At 34.9% G+C, this 16,676-nt stretch overlaps 1 protein-coding gene across 1 annotated transcript; it reads right to left on the reverse strand.

The window, feature by feature from the left end:
• Positions 1 to 15,166: 15,166 nt before the first annotated feature.
• On the reverse strand, positions 15,167 to 16,086 carry LOC132165053 (uncharacterized). Its single transcript, XM_059575559.1, has 2 exons — positions 15,625 to 16,086; positions 15,167 to 15,496 (listed from the first exon to the last, which is right to left on the reverse strand). The coding sequence occupies exons 1-2, from the start codon at positions 16,084 to 16,086 to the stop codon at positions 15,167 to 15,169; spliced, it is 792 nt and encodes a 263-aa protein (XP_059431542.1).
• Between the last annotated feature and the right edge of the window lie 590 nt (positions 16,087 to 16,676).

A 16,676-nucleotide genomic window follows, 5' to 3' on the forward strand; every position in this document is an offset into this window, starting at 1 on the left:
AACTAGCCTCCAATTAATATCGCATATAAGAATCACATTTATTCCAAGTATAATTGTAGCATGATTATAATATAAAATACTAAAACTAATACTAGGGACAAATGGTGTAATCTGATGATAGCTTATGGATGATATGGCGTGTGTTAGATTGTGGAGGGCGTGTCTAAGGTTGTGCATTTTGTGCAAGGAATTTGGTTTTGGTGGACATGGTTGTGGGAAGTCAATGATCATGTTCCGAAGGCATGTGCTTGTCGCCGGTTAGTATTCCAACATACAACCCAAGTTTGGGTCTCCCTCTCTTTGTCATGCAATTAGCTTGCAAATGTATGTTGTAATTTGTTTCCCAACTTGGCTTACTAGCCGGAAAACCTGCCTAGCAACTAGAGATTCGATTTGGGATGCGAGGTGGGGTTTCTTGAATCCCAAGCCAAAGCTTCCACTTTTATTGACAAAGGAGAGACAGGAACCGAGAGACTGGGATGTTGGAGAGATGGTTGACAGTGACTTGACCAATTATTCGGGGTTTGTTATTGGGGAATTTTAATTTTACGAACCCAACCCAACTATAACCTGACAGGCCATAAATCCAGTAGGCATTCAACATTTACTCGCCAATTGTTTAAGATCCGAATAGAGCACTGATAAGTGCCAAATATTCCATATTTGGACCCCTTTATCTACATTAGTTAATCCTTTAGTTGTGTTGTTATTTAATGTTTTGTGTTAGTTTTGTGTTTTTAGTGCTTTATAGGTTGTTGAAGAAAAACTACAGCTTTAAAGGAAAAATTGCAAAGTTTGGAAGAAAGCATACTTTGAGAAGACCTAGATGATGTGGTTACGTCTAACCAAATCCAAGAGAAAGGTTAAATCAGATTAAATTGGATAAAAGATCAGATTGGATAAGATTTTGGATCGGATTCAAATTCAGATTCTGTATACGTCTCAGTATTTTGACCATAACTTTCCATTCATATATCAGATTGAAGTGATTCAAATGGCATTGGAAAGCTAACTCAAAATAATACAATTAGTTGTGAAATAGCATTTTCCTAATTCGGACGGTTACTATGCCAAAATCGCCCTAGAATTAAAGGACACAAATCTGGACAAATCCTATTCTGATTTCAGACTTATATTTTGACAGGGAGACAGACCTCTGAATTATCTAGGTTTAATAGGGCTTTTAGGACTTTCTCAAGCCTATAAATAGACGTCTTTGCATTCAAGAAAAAATATAGAATTTCAGAGAGCAAAATTCTACAGTTTTTCTCTTTTTAGGTTTAGGTTTAGGTTTAGATTTTAACTTTTATGTGTAGCAAAATTCCCAACTAAGGTTGGGGATAAAGCCTCACCGGTGAAGAAAGACATCACTTTTATGTAAGTCTTCATTTATCCGATTTTATTGAGTTTATTATTTCAATTCTTTTACTTCTAATCAATTGTGTGGAGTGATTCTTGGATATCTCTTGTGATTTAAGGATACATGTGATGATTTGAGATAATTTCATATGATTGATTGCTTGGTTTTTAACTCATAAAAATTGGATATCCCTTGTGATTTGTTCTATGGATACATCTGGTGTTTCAATTGAATTTGGATTCATTTTGTGATTTGTGCAATGAATGGATACATGGGATGATTTTGATTAACTGTTGAAGCATAGTAAAACATACATAAGATTTTAATTGTGAGAACTTTGGATAAATATTGATGAATATGGAGAATGTTGTTATGATTCGGTGAGTATGGATTCCCAAACCTTAGTCTTTATCTTTTGTTTTATGTAGTTTTTGTTTATCCTTTAATTTTCAAAACTCAAAATTCAAAAAACTATTGGAACTAGGTTAGGATTTAATTAGTTTAGATTTAAATTTGTTATTCAAAAACACAATTCCCTGTGGGTTCGACCTCGCACTTGCAAAACATTGTATTGGAAACGATTCGTGCACTTGCGAGTATATTAAAATTTGTGCAACAAGCACCATAAAAAAGGGACTCATAAGTAGACGATACCCCTCTTCTGAAATTAGGGGTGAAAAACAGGTTGCAATTAGTGGTTATTGGCTAAAACTGCTAACCGTAACAGAGGTAGCCATTTACTCGGTTATGTAATAACCACAAGTTACAGATTGGTAGCCAGTTATCCGCACCACTAAATTAGTCTTAAAATATTGGGCATTCTTGACCTATTTTGAGTATTGGAACTACTTTTTGGGCTTTATTTAAATGTTTTTGGCCATTTTTTAAAAACAATTAGGAAATAGGCCCAATAGTTAATATATATATTTGATCATACATCTGTCAAGAAATTAAACCCTAAGCATGTTCTATTGTTTTTATAAAATTAACCTATTGAAGCATTTAATGAATTCATCCTTATTACAAATCACAACGAATATCCAATTGAGACCAGAACGTCCAATGTATCTGTTTGAATAATGAAAAACAATGGATATCCAATTTCAATCAAAAGATTTGATGTATCCGTTGGATGAAACACAACGAAAATCAAACGTTTTCACAATTTATAAACAACAATTAATCACAATTTTCTCACATAATTGAATTGAAACGAACATACATTACATTAAAGGTCGAAATTGTATGAACAAAACATGGAAACATAAAACTAATCAATGGCGAGGCTTCATGTTCAACCTTAGTCGAAGAATCTAGCCTCTCTTGACTACAAAAAGCATAAAAATACTCATTGAATTGATGGAAACAAGAAACTTACAAAGGGAAATCGTTTCAGAGTTCAACAATGACAAAAGTTCGAAGTTTAGGACTAAACGGCGCCCCCTTGGCACGTTTACAATGAAGAAGATGGTATTAGTAATAAAAAAATAGGGCTTCAACGCTGCTAGGTCGGACGAGTGCGCTCGAGTGCACACTAGGTGAGCTCGATTGCACTCGAGCATGCTCAAGTCTTCTACTATGCAGCACTTAGGCGCTGCGCGTTTGGGTGGGTGCAAGAGTGCGCTCGATCGTGGTCTCCCTGCACTCGAGCGCACTTCCAAAAATGCTCTTCCTCAACTTCTTTGCAGTTTTCACATAAAAGACCCCAGTTTTCTCTTAATGACCTTCAAAACACTAAAGCACCAAAACTAGCCAAAGGCATCAGAAAATAACAAAGTTAAGGGTTTAACAAATACAAGTTAAGGGGCCCAAAATATGCAAGAGTTGGCACTCATCACTTATGTTACAAAATTAAGGAGAGGTATTTGAAAGTTTCATAAAAAAACAATTCCTTCGTTGACTGTAATTCTAGCTACCTAGTTATGTATTGCATAGATTGAGATATTTAATGACATTCCGTGGTAAATGATTGAAAGGATTTTAGCTTTGTGCCCAATTTGAAGCCAGTAAAGGGAAAAAAATAAGAGAGCATGCATTTATCTTGTCTTCATCACAATTGTCGTCTGTTTATTAACCCCAACTCATTAAAGGTTTATTATTTTATATGTTTATATATGGGATAAGCCTAAGAAGGTGGTGATATTCTAATTCTAGTTACGGTAATTGATTCATTCTAGAATTAATATTGTATTATTGTATAAAAAATTAAATCATTTTATTGAAAGTTTGTACAAACCAGTCTAATATATACCCTCTCAAAGTGTCCTTAAACATATACCTCTCTCGCATGAGTGTATTTGCAAACTGCTGTGGGAGTCCAAGAGTGACCGTTATCTAAGACATAAGTAGACACTACTCTTAGTCTTCACGAGGTTGATTGCGTGACAAAGAGTGAGAGAGGTAGAATGGGTTGTTGGAGGAAAAAAATCACATGCCTTGGAAGAGCGATATTTGTTTAGTCAGAAACTATGTTGAACTTCCATTGGCTGGAAGTACATATATGTGTGGAAAGGGGATAGGATAGAAGAACTTGGTGGTGTACCAAATACCAATTCATTACATTGGTGTTTGGCCAGGTCTTCATGCCCTCATAATAAAATAATTTGATGATTATTCCCTCCAAGATGTCCAAGAGGATTCTCAGACACTTGCTAGAAGAATTTCTCCTTTTAATGTGTTAGACTGCCTTGGAGAAAAGTAGAATGTAAGGTAGGTTATATGCACTTGCTAGAGGAAGCTCAAATCCAAGACTTCATCTAAGAAACAAACTCAAGCTAAGTTTGTTTCTACATGCCACCATTGTGGGATTATTGGTCACATCAAACCAAACCATTTTCAGTTTAAATCCCAAAGACTTTGGAAAAACACGGCTGCTCCTAAGAAAGAAAAATGTGATATAGAGTCGTGTTTGCCTAGATCAAAGTCTAAATATATCCCTCCTCATAAAAGACAACCTTCTCAAAGGTTTATTCCCATCTATCGTCATTGTGGCAAAGTTGGTCAAATTCGACCAAATTCTTGTAAATTTAGACCCCATGTGCGTCATAAATCTGGTCCTAAGATTGTTCAAGAATAGGTTAGGGAGGATTATACCATTCACCAATTGAGGGGGAGTGGTAGTGATCTCACCTTAATTTAGGTGAGTTAATAACATGCCTAGGATTGGTTGTTTTGTTTATTTTTGAATATCCTAGAGCATGTTGTTTTTCTTTGCTTTGCATTTTTGTTTTTTTGTTTTTACTTTCTTGTTTATGCATTGCATTTCTTTTTTTTTTTTTTTTTTGTTACACTTTTGTGTGAAGAGTGTATACATGGTTATTTTGTGATTCTTGTTTTGAGTCAAATTCATAAAGGACTTTTCGAGAAATTCATATGCCATGATCTTTGAAAGGCTTATAGATGAGATGTTGTGTGCGGGCCACCAAGATTTTTGTCTACATGCCAATCAAACGTTCATGAATGTGTAATGTCTTGTGAAGACCTAGAAGTAGTTATTAAACCAAATCATTATTTTGTAGTAGGACCAATAAGATGTGATGAAAGTTTAATGCTAAAGGACAATCATGTATTGCCTGTTTGTAATCTCAATTCAAACAAGTTATTGTTTTTCTTCGCTGCCCTTCTTTGTGTTTTATTTGTGTTAATTAATTTTTAAGAAAGTTATTGCTGTTGCAAAGATGTTTGAAAAGTTAAGATGGATATATGCATTAAAGGGATTGCCTTAGATTAGGGCTAAGACAAGAATAAGATTGACCATGGAACTATGGAGATGGCTCATCTTCTTGGTATTCTAGAGGCAATAGGTGGAAGATGGCTCCTCTTGGTATGCTTCTTCTTCTTCTTCTTTGAGAATATCACCTTTCTGTTTGCGGTGAGCCTTCATCTCCTCAACCACTTGCCGTGCTCTCTTAGTCATTTGTTCTGTACATTTGATCAACACTCTGATATTCTCTAGCAACTCTTTAGAGACCCCGGGAGGAGGTGGTTCAGCCTGATATTGCTGTTGGGGAGCTGATTGAGAGGAATATGAATGATCATAGAACTGCAGATTTGATTGATGGTGTAGTTCATAAAATTCTAGAGCAGGATTTCCATGAACTTGAGCATGCCATGAGAGATTTGACTGTTGGCTCCATGTTGGGTTATAGGAATTAAAATAGCTGTCGTCCCTTAGTCTAGAGAACGATGTGTTCATATGACCATAGAAGAATGGTTAGAAAATTGTCTTGTTGAGGGACAATTTCTAACATGGTGATAACGATTATGGCAATATGAACATGGTCTATGGGGTGTTGGAATGTTTCCCCACATGTGTGAAAAGTAAAATAACAATAAAGAAGTTAAAATCAAAAGGGAAATAAAAACAAAATTAAAAATTAAAACTTACGAAGTTGCAGACTCGAACGACCTTGCATGAAACGGAAAAAAAAAATCAGATCTGTAATTAGAACAGTTTCTGTACTGCTGTCCGGATGTGCGATTGATCACACCGTGAGGTGTGCTCGATCGCATTGGTCTGCTTGATCGCCCTGGAATGGGTGCTCGAGCGCACCTCTGGAGGCAGAACAGGAACTACGAAAAAACTAGAAAAAAAATTAAAACAAAATAAAACAAACTAGGAAAAAAAAAATTCGAAACAAAATTAAACAATCCCCAGTAACGGTGCAAAAAACTTGTTGTGCCAAATACTACCTAAATTAATAGATAATAATTGGTACGTTTTACTCGCAAAGGCACAAGATCAAATGATAGTATAGTGCAGTAAGTACGAGATCGTTCCCACGAGGATTGTTAATTTTGCTTAGAATTGATTAAAATATCAAAGTTGTCACTAAATTGATATTGATATATTGAAAAGAAATAAAGATAAATAAAAGGTAGGGCTTTGATATCCACCACTAATCATGCTCAAATAATATAACAATATGCCAATGTTCCAATCATATTATGAATACCTAAAGTTTGCCAACCTATGGGCATGGGTGTATACTCCTTAAGCTATAGATTTCCCTAAACAATGAATTAGGCATGGGTGTATACTCCTTAAGCTATAGATTTCCCTAAACAATGAATTAGGCATGGGTGTATACTCTAACTATTTTCTTTCTTAAAGCATTTAGCATGGATGTATACTAAGTTGTTCTTTAAGAAAGCATAAATCTATGAAAATCGACAAACACATTGGGCCTAGGGCCGTGTATACTCCCGGTTCCCCATGTTGATTAACCCAAGAACCCATGAGGAAATTCTTTTTGTTACTCTATTAAGCCTAGGACTCGATCATCCAAATTGACTTAAATAACTAATCCATACCACATGCATATGCTGATCACACATATTCATATGAGGAATTCAATAAAACATGAATTAATCAAGTTAAGCATCACAATATGATTATCACAAAGACGCCAATATTGAAATATTAAATGAACATAATTAGGGCTTCAATCTAACCTTACTAAAGAATTAGTGACACATAATTAAAATAAAACTAAAAAGAAAAGGAAAAGAAAAAACCAAAATGACTGCTTGAAGTAGCCTCCAGTTCCTCTTCCCAAGATTGTATATTTAATTGTGAGGTTTAGAGGTCTATTTATAGGCTTAGGAATACTCTAGAAATCCTAGAAACCCTAGTAAACTCGTAGGTTTTAGTTCTAGTACAAGTAGGATTAGAAAAACCCTATTTTGGAAGTAAAAAGAAGTCTAGCCGCCTTGATTCCTATCTGCAGCGCATGGGTACGCTTGATCGTAGCCCGTGTGCGCTCGATCACACCTCCGCGATCGAGTCTCCTTTTGTGCACACGAGTGCAAGCCTGCTGTCATGACTCTCTTTGGTAATGCGCTTGAGCTCAGGTCCCCTGCGATCGATCGCACTATCTGAATGCTTAAGCTTGATCCAAAACTTCTAGCTTCTTCCCAATTTTGTCCTTTAAGCCCGATACTTCCTGGAATGCTCTATTTTCTTTGAGAAACCTATAAAACAAAGAAAATACATAAAGGAAATAAAATTGCACAAACTAACAAAACTAAGGAATTAACAAATATAAGATAAGGGCTAAAATATGAATATTTTGACACTTATCACATCCCTAAACTTACATATTGCTAGTCCATTAGCAATACGAAACTAAAAACAAAATGGAAAACAAAAAGATAAATCCATCTTTCGTGGAATGTACGATTGCATTTAGCATATGCAACAAGCCTTTTAAACTCTTAGGCATTCCCTAGAGGACGAGTGAAGTCTCGTGAGGGTTTTCCACACTAAAAAAAACCCTAAACCCTATAAAAAACAAAATCTACAAAGCTACCCACAAATATTATTTGTTTATAATATCAATGGAATAAATGGAAGACCACAACGGCCACAATTTCATTTCTTGGCCATAGAGAAATTCTCTTTGCTGAAAAGTGAAAATAAAATATTAGTTTTCAATTATCTAGGGGCAATTCTGCACAACGAGAGGTGCAAGAAGGACTACTTGATATAAATACTAAAGCATTTGACACACCTTGTAGTTGTCATAGTCTTAATCTTGTACTATGCGATATTGCTAATTCATGTCCTAAAGCTATATCTTTTTTTGGAATTGTACAACATATATATACTTTGTTTTCACCATCTACAAAACGATGGAAAATATTACTAGATAATGTGCAAGTTTAACTCTTAAGCCATTTTCTTAAATACGTTGGGAAAGTCAGATTGAAAGTCTAAAAGCAATAAAATTTTAAACTCCACAAATAAGAAACGATTTGCTACAATTAGCACAAACAAGTGAATATCCTAAAACAAAAAAGTGAACCTAATTATTTAGCAACCTATGAGATGAAAAGTTTTGAATTCTTATTGAGTATGACTGTTTGGTATGATATTTTATTTGTTGTTAATACTGTTAGTAAAAATTTACAATCGAAAGACATGCATATTGATGTTGCTATAGATCAATTAGAAGGTCTTATTTTCTATTTTAAATCGGCTATGATTTCATCTAAAGAGATTGCAACCATAATGGAAATAAAACATGTTTTTCGTGAAAATTCGTAGAAAGAAATATTTTGATGAGAATGCTAATGACGAGACAACAGAATCTGCTGAAGAATCTTTTAGAATTGATTACTTCTTATATATAGTAGATGAAGCTATTTCTTCAATTCAAAGAAGGTTTGGACAATTTTAAATATACGAAAATATTTTTGGTTTTTTATTTAATTTTAAGAAATTAAAATCACTAGATGATGATGGTTTGCAAAATAAATGTCTTAATCTAGAAGGATTCCTAAAACATGATCTTGATGATTTAGATTTATTTTTAGAACTAAAAGTTTTAAAAGAAATTTTACTAATAAAAGAAAGTGCTCCAATTGACATATTAAATTATATAAAAATACTTGATTCTATTCCAAATACTTATAGAATTTTATTGATAATACCTGTTACAGTTGCGTCTGTAGAAAGAAGTTTTTCAAAATTAAAATTGATAAAATCCTACCTAAGGATTTTAGCCATATTAGCCAAGAGAGATTAAATGAATTAGCCATATTATCAATTGAAAAAAGGATTTTAGAAAATCTTGAATATAAAAACTTAATCAGTAATTTTGTATCTCAAAAAGCGAGAAGAATGATTTTTAAATAAAAATATAATAATAATATTAAAATAAATATTATTTAGAATTTTTTTTTTACTTACAAGAAAAAAAAAAAACCAAGGCCCCATTTCAAAGTTTCACTTAAGGCCCCAAAATACATTGAGCCGGCCCTGTCTATCCTTTCCCCTTTCCACATACATATGTACGTGCAGCCAACAAAAGGAACATAGTTTATGACTAAAGAAATATCGCTCTTCCATCCAAGCAATATTTCATAATCCACCTACACACGTGAGAACACAAAAATCAAGAAGCCCCCAAAAGTTATAAAGCAATAAAGAGGATGTGAATCATTTTACAGACGTCACGCAATCAAATATAAATTTTAACAATTTGAGAAGTCACGTATGAAGCTACTGATAAGTGCTAAAATATTCATATTTTCAGCCCTTAACTTGCATGTGTTAATCCTTTGGTTTTGGTTAATTATGCCATTTTACTTCCTTTTTGTATTTTATTTGTTTTTTAGGCTTTTGGAAGAAAAGAAAGCGTTTCTGGAAAAATTCCAAGCTTAAAGGGCAAATTGGGAAGACCTAGAAGATATGGTTAAGCTTAGCCAATCATGGTTAAAGTTTAATCAAATAAAGGAAAGGATTAATTCGGAATTTCTCACATTGAAGTCAAATTGGATTGAATGCAAAATTGGATTCTGAACATGTCTCGGTATTTTGATCATAACTTTCAGTTCAGATATCCGATTGAGGTGATTCAAGCGGCATTAGAAATATAACTCAAAATGGTACAATTTATTAGGATATAGTATTTTCCCAATTCGGAGCGCCGCAAGGCCAAAATGGCGTCGCAAGTCAGGACCACAATACTGGGCGAATCCTATTCCGATTTGGACTTAGGTTTTCTTTATCCTAAGTGGACTTGGACTTAAAACTCTGAATTTCCTAGGTTTACTAGTGTAACAAGGACTTCTAAAGCCTATAAATCGACCTCTTAGCCTCTAGGAATGGGTGTGGAGAAAAGATGCACAAGCTCTGGAAAGGAACTAAAGGCTGCATCAAGAGGAGTTTGGGTTTTTCTTCTCTTCCACCCTTTTTATCTTTATTATGTAGTTTATATTTTATTTAGGGCTAGATTGAAGCCCTAGTTATGTTTTGTTAATATCTCAATATAGGCGCCTTTGTGATGATCTTGTTGTGCTATTTAACTTAATTAATACCTGCTTGCATGAATTCCTCATATGTGTGTGCCTGATCAACATATGCAAGTGGTATGGACTAGTTAGTTAAATCGATTTGGATGGCCGAGTCCTGGGTTTAACATAAGTAACAAGAGATATCCACATCGGATTCTTAGGTTAATCAACATGGGGAACCGAGAGTATATGCCATGCCTTAGGCCTCATGTGTTTGTCGATTTCCATAGAACATATGCATTCCTAAGGAACAACTTAGTATAAATCATGCTAAATCCCTTAGGAATGAAAAGAGTTAGAGTATACGCCATGCCTAACTTGTTGCTTAGGGAAATCTATAGCCTTAGGAGTATACGCTATGCCCTAAGGTTGACAAACATTAGATATGCATAACATGATTAAAGCATTGGCATATTGTTATATTAGCTAAATATAATTAGTGGTGGATATCAAAACCCTAATCCTTTTTTAATTTTAGTTTATCTTTTATTTTATTTCTTTTCCAATTCAATCATGACAATTGAATTTTATCTTTTAGTTAAACATAATTTACTTCTAAACATAATTTATCAATCCTCGTGGGAATGATCTCGTATTTGCCTACTCTACTATTGTTTTGATTTTGTGCACTTGCGAGTTAAAGCGTACAATTATTTACCTATTAATTTAGGTAGATATTTTGCACATCAGCTACACCATTTTTCTTGTTAACCACATAAATTCTTGTGTTTTATTTTATTTATTCCCTTTATTAATTCCTTTAGTGTTAGTAATTAAGCCTACACATATATTCATTTTCTCTTTTCTGTACAATTCATTTGGAAAGTGATTACATCCAAAAAAAATATAATATCCTTTCACAGAACATACAGGTAGCATCTTGCACCATCCCTTTTTTGTGGAGATTGTCTTTTGTGGGCAAAATGTTATTGCACATCTTCCACAGGAAGACTGATATTGTTAGGGACTTGCAGTGTCCATATAGACTTCCATGAGAACCCACTCTCCCCAGCCGTTGAACCCAAATCATGCATTGTTTTATGTAACTTTGTGTCACTATGTTTAGTAATATTAACATACATACTGGTGTATAAATTTAAATGTTTTTTTTTATTTGAAGATGTGAGATATATTTTTATATATCTTTTTTAACCTATAATGAAAGTACAATATTTACATATATTTTTATATGTCTTTTTTTATTTATTAATAAAGATGCATTTAAATTTTAAAATTAAATTATAACGAAGAATCCCGCACATAGCGCGGGTTATGAGCTAGTTGTTTATAATGATTTAATTGTATAAACAGTTAAAATGAATTAATTGTTTATACAATAATACTATATCAATTGTAGAATGAATCGATTACCATAATTAGCGTTAGTATATCACCACTTTGTTAGGCTTATCCCATATGTAAACATATAAAATAATAAACTTTTAATGAGTCGGGGTTAATAAATCGACGGCAATTGTGATGACGACAAGATAAATGCATGCTCTCTTTTCCATTCCCTTCTGTCTTCATTTGGACACAAAGCTGAAAACCTTCCAATCGTTTTACCACGGAATTTATTTAAATATCTCAATCTATGCAATACATAACTAGCTAGCTAGAATAGTCAACGAAGGAATTACAGTCCACCTGTGCATGGACACGGCTCCTGAGTTCTTCAAAAGCCTTCATGCTTTCCGCATCAATGCCTCCCACAAACTGCAAAAAGGTCCAAGAAAACTTAAAATCCACTAAAAGGAAATGAAATTTTTATATGGAAAAGTTTATCAAGCTTTGATATGAAATGAAATTTTCGTTTGGCCCACGATTTCGCACACCAAAAGTATGTTTTTTTAATAAAATTGTGGAAATTTTATCATTTGGGAGTGTGTTTGGGGAAAAAAAAAAACAATAGCAGTTTCAGATTGCACATAAAAAACATGCGACCCGATTTTATTGGTCGAACTGCATTTTTATCAAACGCTTAACTATTTTTTTGTTTTTTTTTTTAAATTTCATTTTCATTAATTACGTTTTAAAATCTTATTTTTTCAAATTGAACATTTTGAAACCGTTAAAACAAGCCAAAACTAAAAAGCCCCACTGCAAAAAAAAAGAGAAGACACCAAATCTGTTATACACTTAAAAACTTAACAAGCACTTAAGTCATCAATGAAAACATGGTGCAAGATAAAAAACCAAATCTGTTGTGCGGTCGGGGATACTTATTGTTATAGAAGGAACGTCAATCTAAGGAAAAAAAAAAAAAATCAGTGAGATATGTCCTACCAGTGAGGAGTGACCTCTTTAATTGAATAATAATAATTAAATAAAAAGACCAACTATACAAAAAACCTCTTTTATAAATAGATTCATCTTATGGGTTCGTTTGAGATTGCATTTTCAAAAAGTGCAATTTGAAAAAGTGAATTTTAAAAACGTGGTAAAGTGTTCGAAAAAATCGTGAATTAATCTTTAAAATTGCAGTTTAACCTTTAAAATTTGTGTGTTTTCATATTAAAAAAAAAACCAAAAAAGCGTCATTTCAAATCACAATTTTTTAAAACGCAATTTTTTGCCCACCTTATGATGATTCACTCAATATCTAGAATGAAGTGAAACACCAACAAATATAATAGAAAAACAATTGGAATAATGCTCAAACATAATATCATAGAAAAAGCATAATCTAAGTATAAAGTATATATGCCAATTAAAATTGGTCAAACGATATTTCCCTTGCAACATATATAGGCGGCAGTTGTAGAAATATATATAAAATCTAAAATACTACAATATAAAAGAGAAGTAAAAGAGAGCGCGAAAGCGGAGAGAGACATATGGGCTACATCTTGTATATACACTGTTACCAAGCAATATTACATAAGTCTCTATTTGTAGAGAGACAATGATTAATGACCAAGAAACCCAAAGTAAACCCTAAAATACATAAGGAAAGAAATATACCCTACATTAGAAATTCAATAAGGAAATATAAAATATTCTAACAAATGAAATAATATAATCTAACATGCTATAGGTCTGCTGATGGAAAGTAATATGCAATCCCATGAAACATGGAGGAGGAAATCATGGGATTGTTGCCTTGCCTGGGTATGCTTGATCTGATTAGATTTTGTCTTCTAACGCTTCCTTGCAAACTGATGGTGGAACTTCCTTTAGTTTGATAAACAAAAAATAATTGGCAGTTTGTTGATTGAATCTTGCCATAAACCACGATGGCAAGATTCAACATGGCTTGAATGAGCCCGGTTTTGGTTGTTACCTAGGCGAGAGACATGAAAAAGGCCTGGATTTTAAGTATTACCACAAGGCCAAGACATTGGGCCAACAATGGGCTATATTGAAATTGACAAAGTATGGGTTGAAACGAACCTTGGGTTTTGGATATTACCTCAAGGTCAAAAAGATGGTTTTTTCTTTTTTTGTTTTGTTTTGTTTTGTGTTTTTTTTTTTTTTTTTTTTTTTGGTTTTTTTCTGACGACTCCATCACTTCTCTTCTCACTTTTAACTCACCTTTCAGCTACCATTTGCAACAAACATCCCATGTGCAAACACATACCACTTTCTCTTTGTTCCTCTTTTCTTGCATTATTTTCTTGCATGCCCGACAATTCTCGTCTACTTTCTTATCTCTCTCTACATATAGGCAAATCTGTGGTTTGTGTTGCAATAAAGGTGGCTTGAAGGAAGGACGTCGGCACAAGGTAGTCTGGGAATGTCCGGTGGAGGGAAGGTCTCCGGTACAGGGAAATGATGCTGGCACAAGGTAGTTCGGAAACGTTCGATGGAGGAGAGGATGCCGGCACAAGGTAGTCCAGGAACGTCTGATGGAAGGAAGGTCTATGGTACAGGAAAAGGACGTTGGCACAAGGTAGTCCGGGAACGTCCGATGGAGGTAAGGACGCCAGCACAAGGTACTCCAAGAATGTCCGATGGAGGTGCGATGGAGCTGAACAAATTGGATCTTCTATGCATGAATCAGGAGGCATGTTTGAGGAGATATTTGTTGATGGTGCTGTTTATTGAAAAACATGTAGAATATAGAAAAAGGAGAAGAAGGCGTGGCTGAGCGGCGTGGTCTAATTGACGTTTCTGGGTCGCGGCTTGGTGGTGGAGAAGAGAACAGTGATCGTGCGAAGGTTCTGGACTGCCGGAGATGAGGTGGATTGATGGCGGTGGATTTGTATGGAGCCGACGGTGGTGGGTTAATGGAAGACGGCCAGCAGGGACGACGCGGTGGTTCTATCACAAGGCTTGGCTGGCAGTGGGCTGTGGAAGGCAGTGGTGGACGTTGCCGTTGGTGATCTCGAACTGTGGCTGCAAGTCCTTGGGGTCCTTGCCATCGACGGTACATCTGACGAAGACCCAGGTGTTGAGAATCTTCTTGACGGTGCCAAAGAGGTCTTTCTGACGACTAAGGTAAGGCGTTAAGGCGCTGAGGGCAACTAATTGAGAAGGGAGTGGTTGAGAAGAATGGACACCAGCGCTGTGCCAGTAATGTGTGATGTGAAGGAAAGGAAGGTTTCCAGAAAGAAAAAAAAAAAATGCACAGGACCATTGGATCGATTGGCGTAAGCCAATAGCTCTAATACCTTGTAGAAATATATATAAAATCTAAAATACTACAATATAAAAGAGAAGTAAAAGAGAGTGCAAAAGTGGAGAGAGACGTATGGGCTACATCTTGTATATACACTATTACCAAGCAATATTACATAAGTCTCTATTTATAGAGACAATGATTAGTGACCAAAAAACCCAAATTAAACCCTAAAATACATAAGGGCAGAAATAAACCCTACATTAGAAATTAAATAAGGAAATATAAAATATTCTTACAAAAGAAATAATATAATCTAACATGCTGTAGGTCTGCTGATGGAAAGTAATATGCAATCCCATGAAACATGGAGGAGGAAATCATGGGATTGTTGCCTTGCTTGGGTATGCTTGATCTGATTAGATTTTGTCTTCTAACAGCAGTATCTAAATTGGGGGAGGCAAATTCTTGTGGGTAGGAATTGGTTTGTAGTGTAGTCTAGTGCTTCCATCTTCTAAATTGAAGATACTCATGTCAATCAGCACATTTGGATTATATTCATATGCAGTAATGTAGTCATCAGTGTAATATATGGAGTTAGGGCCGTTAGGCCAACAATCCAAAAAGTCAGAAGTTGAAATAGATATAGATTGGTTGTCTCCCACGTACAATGCATCATCTCCTATGTTCTTCACCTCCTCCCGCTCCACCAGTCTTCCACTTTCATCATCTAGCACTAGCTTGTGCACCTTAAAATAACCGGTCATACCTTGCCTCTAGCAAGAAAAGATTCGAAGAACCTCCGCAGTAGAAACAAATCCCCGTTAGATGGTTCCACTAGATATTTCTTGTAAGCATACTCTAAATCTCGGGGCGCAAGTACATTTTTTTGATTGATACTGACATCGAGGGATATAAGCTCACTTCGATGATCAATGGCGAGAACCTGGCCTTTATAATATAAAACATTAGAGAACAACTCTCCATGCACATGATAAGTCCAAGATTCATCACCTAATTTCATGAAAACTAAGTCGCTATATTCACCAAATATTCCCTCGACAAGCCAGTCCGAGTCCTCAGAGGGGTCTGGGGACAATTTAAGTTTTTTGACTGTACACTGCTTAACATTCCTTCTATAGCCTCTATGTCTTTCAAGCTGCGAGAGATTGATTTTTTCATTTCTGATGGGGTTGAAGAGGATAACAAAGGAACTCTTCGTTACAAAGCTCAACCAATCGAAGGAAGAACCACAACATCTTTTGTTGTAATGGATGGGGAGGTTAACGTTAGAGATTTTTAGGTTGGTGATGCTGTATAAACTCCCCACTTTCTTGTTATTGTCTTTGTTGGGAATGAGCAACATGGGAATTTGAGTGCCTTGTTGTCACTCTTTCACCGCCGTCCCCACGACAATACCTTGTTATCGGTTTTTACTCTCTCAAAGCCAAAATAATCAAAATAACATGGCTACACATGTAATAAAAAAAAAAAAAAAAAACCCCAAAATACAATCGACTGGCACAGAAGACAATTATACACCAATGTCGTTAATGGGGGCGTGATTGCCAAACTATATGAACCCATATGTTGAGCTACTCACATTCAGAGAATTTCCATTTTTTTTTTAATTTTTTTAAAGATAGGTGTTACGTGGCATTCAGAATTACCATTGATTTCACCAATGATGATTTTGGATGCCACATCGAAGAGTGTACATTTAGAAGTAAAGAGTGAGAGTGAGTATAGTATTTCTCTATTTTATTTTAATTCATTTGTAACCAACCATGTGCTCTGATTCCTTCCATTCTTCTCCTTTGTTCTTACTCTTGTTTAAGACTAGACCACCTCATTAACACACAAAAAAGAAAAAAAAAAAAAAACTGCGGGACCACATCATGTGCCGAGAGTGCTTCTGTCCTTTCCCTGCTACTCTTCCCCTTTGTTCCAACTTCT

The sequence above is a fragment of the Corylus avellana genome, chromosome ca11 (assembly GCF_901000735.1).
Source record: "Corylus avellana chromosome ca11, CavTom2PMs-1.0".
Lineage (NCBI taxonomy): Eukaryota > Viridiplantae > Streptophyta > Magnoliopsida > Fagales > Betulaceae > Corylus > Corylus avellana.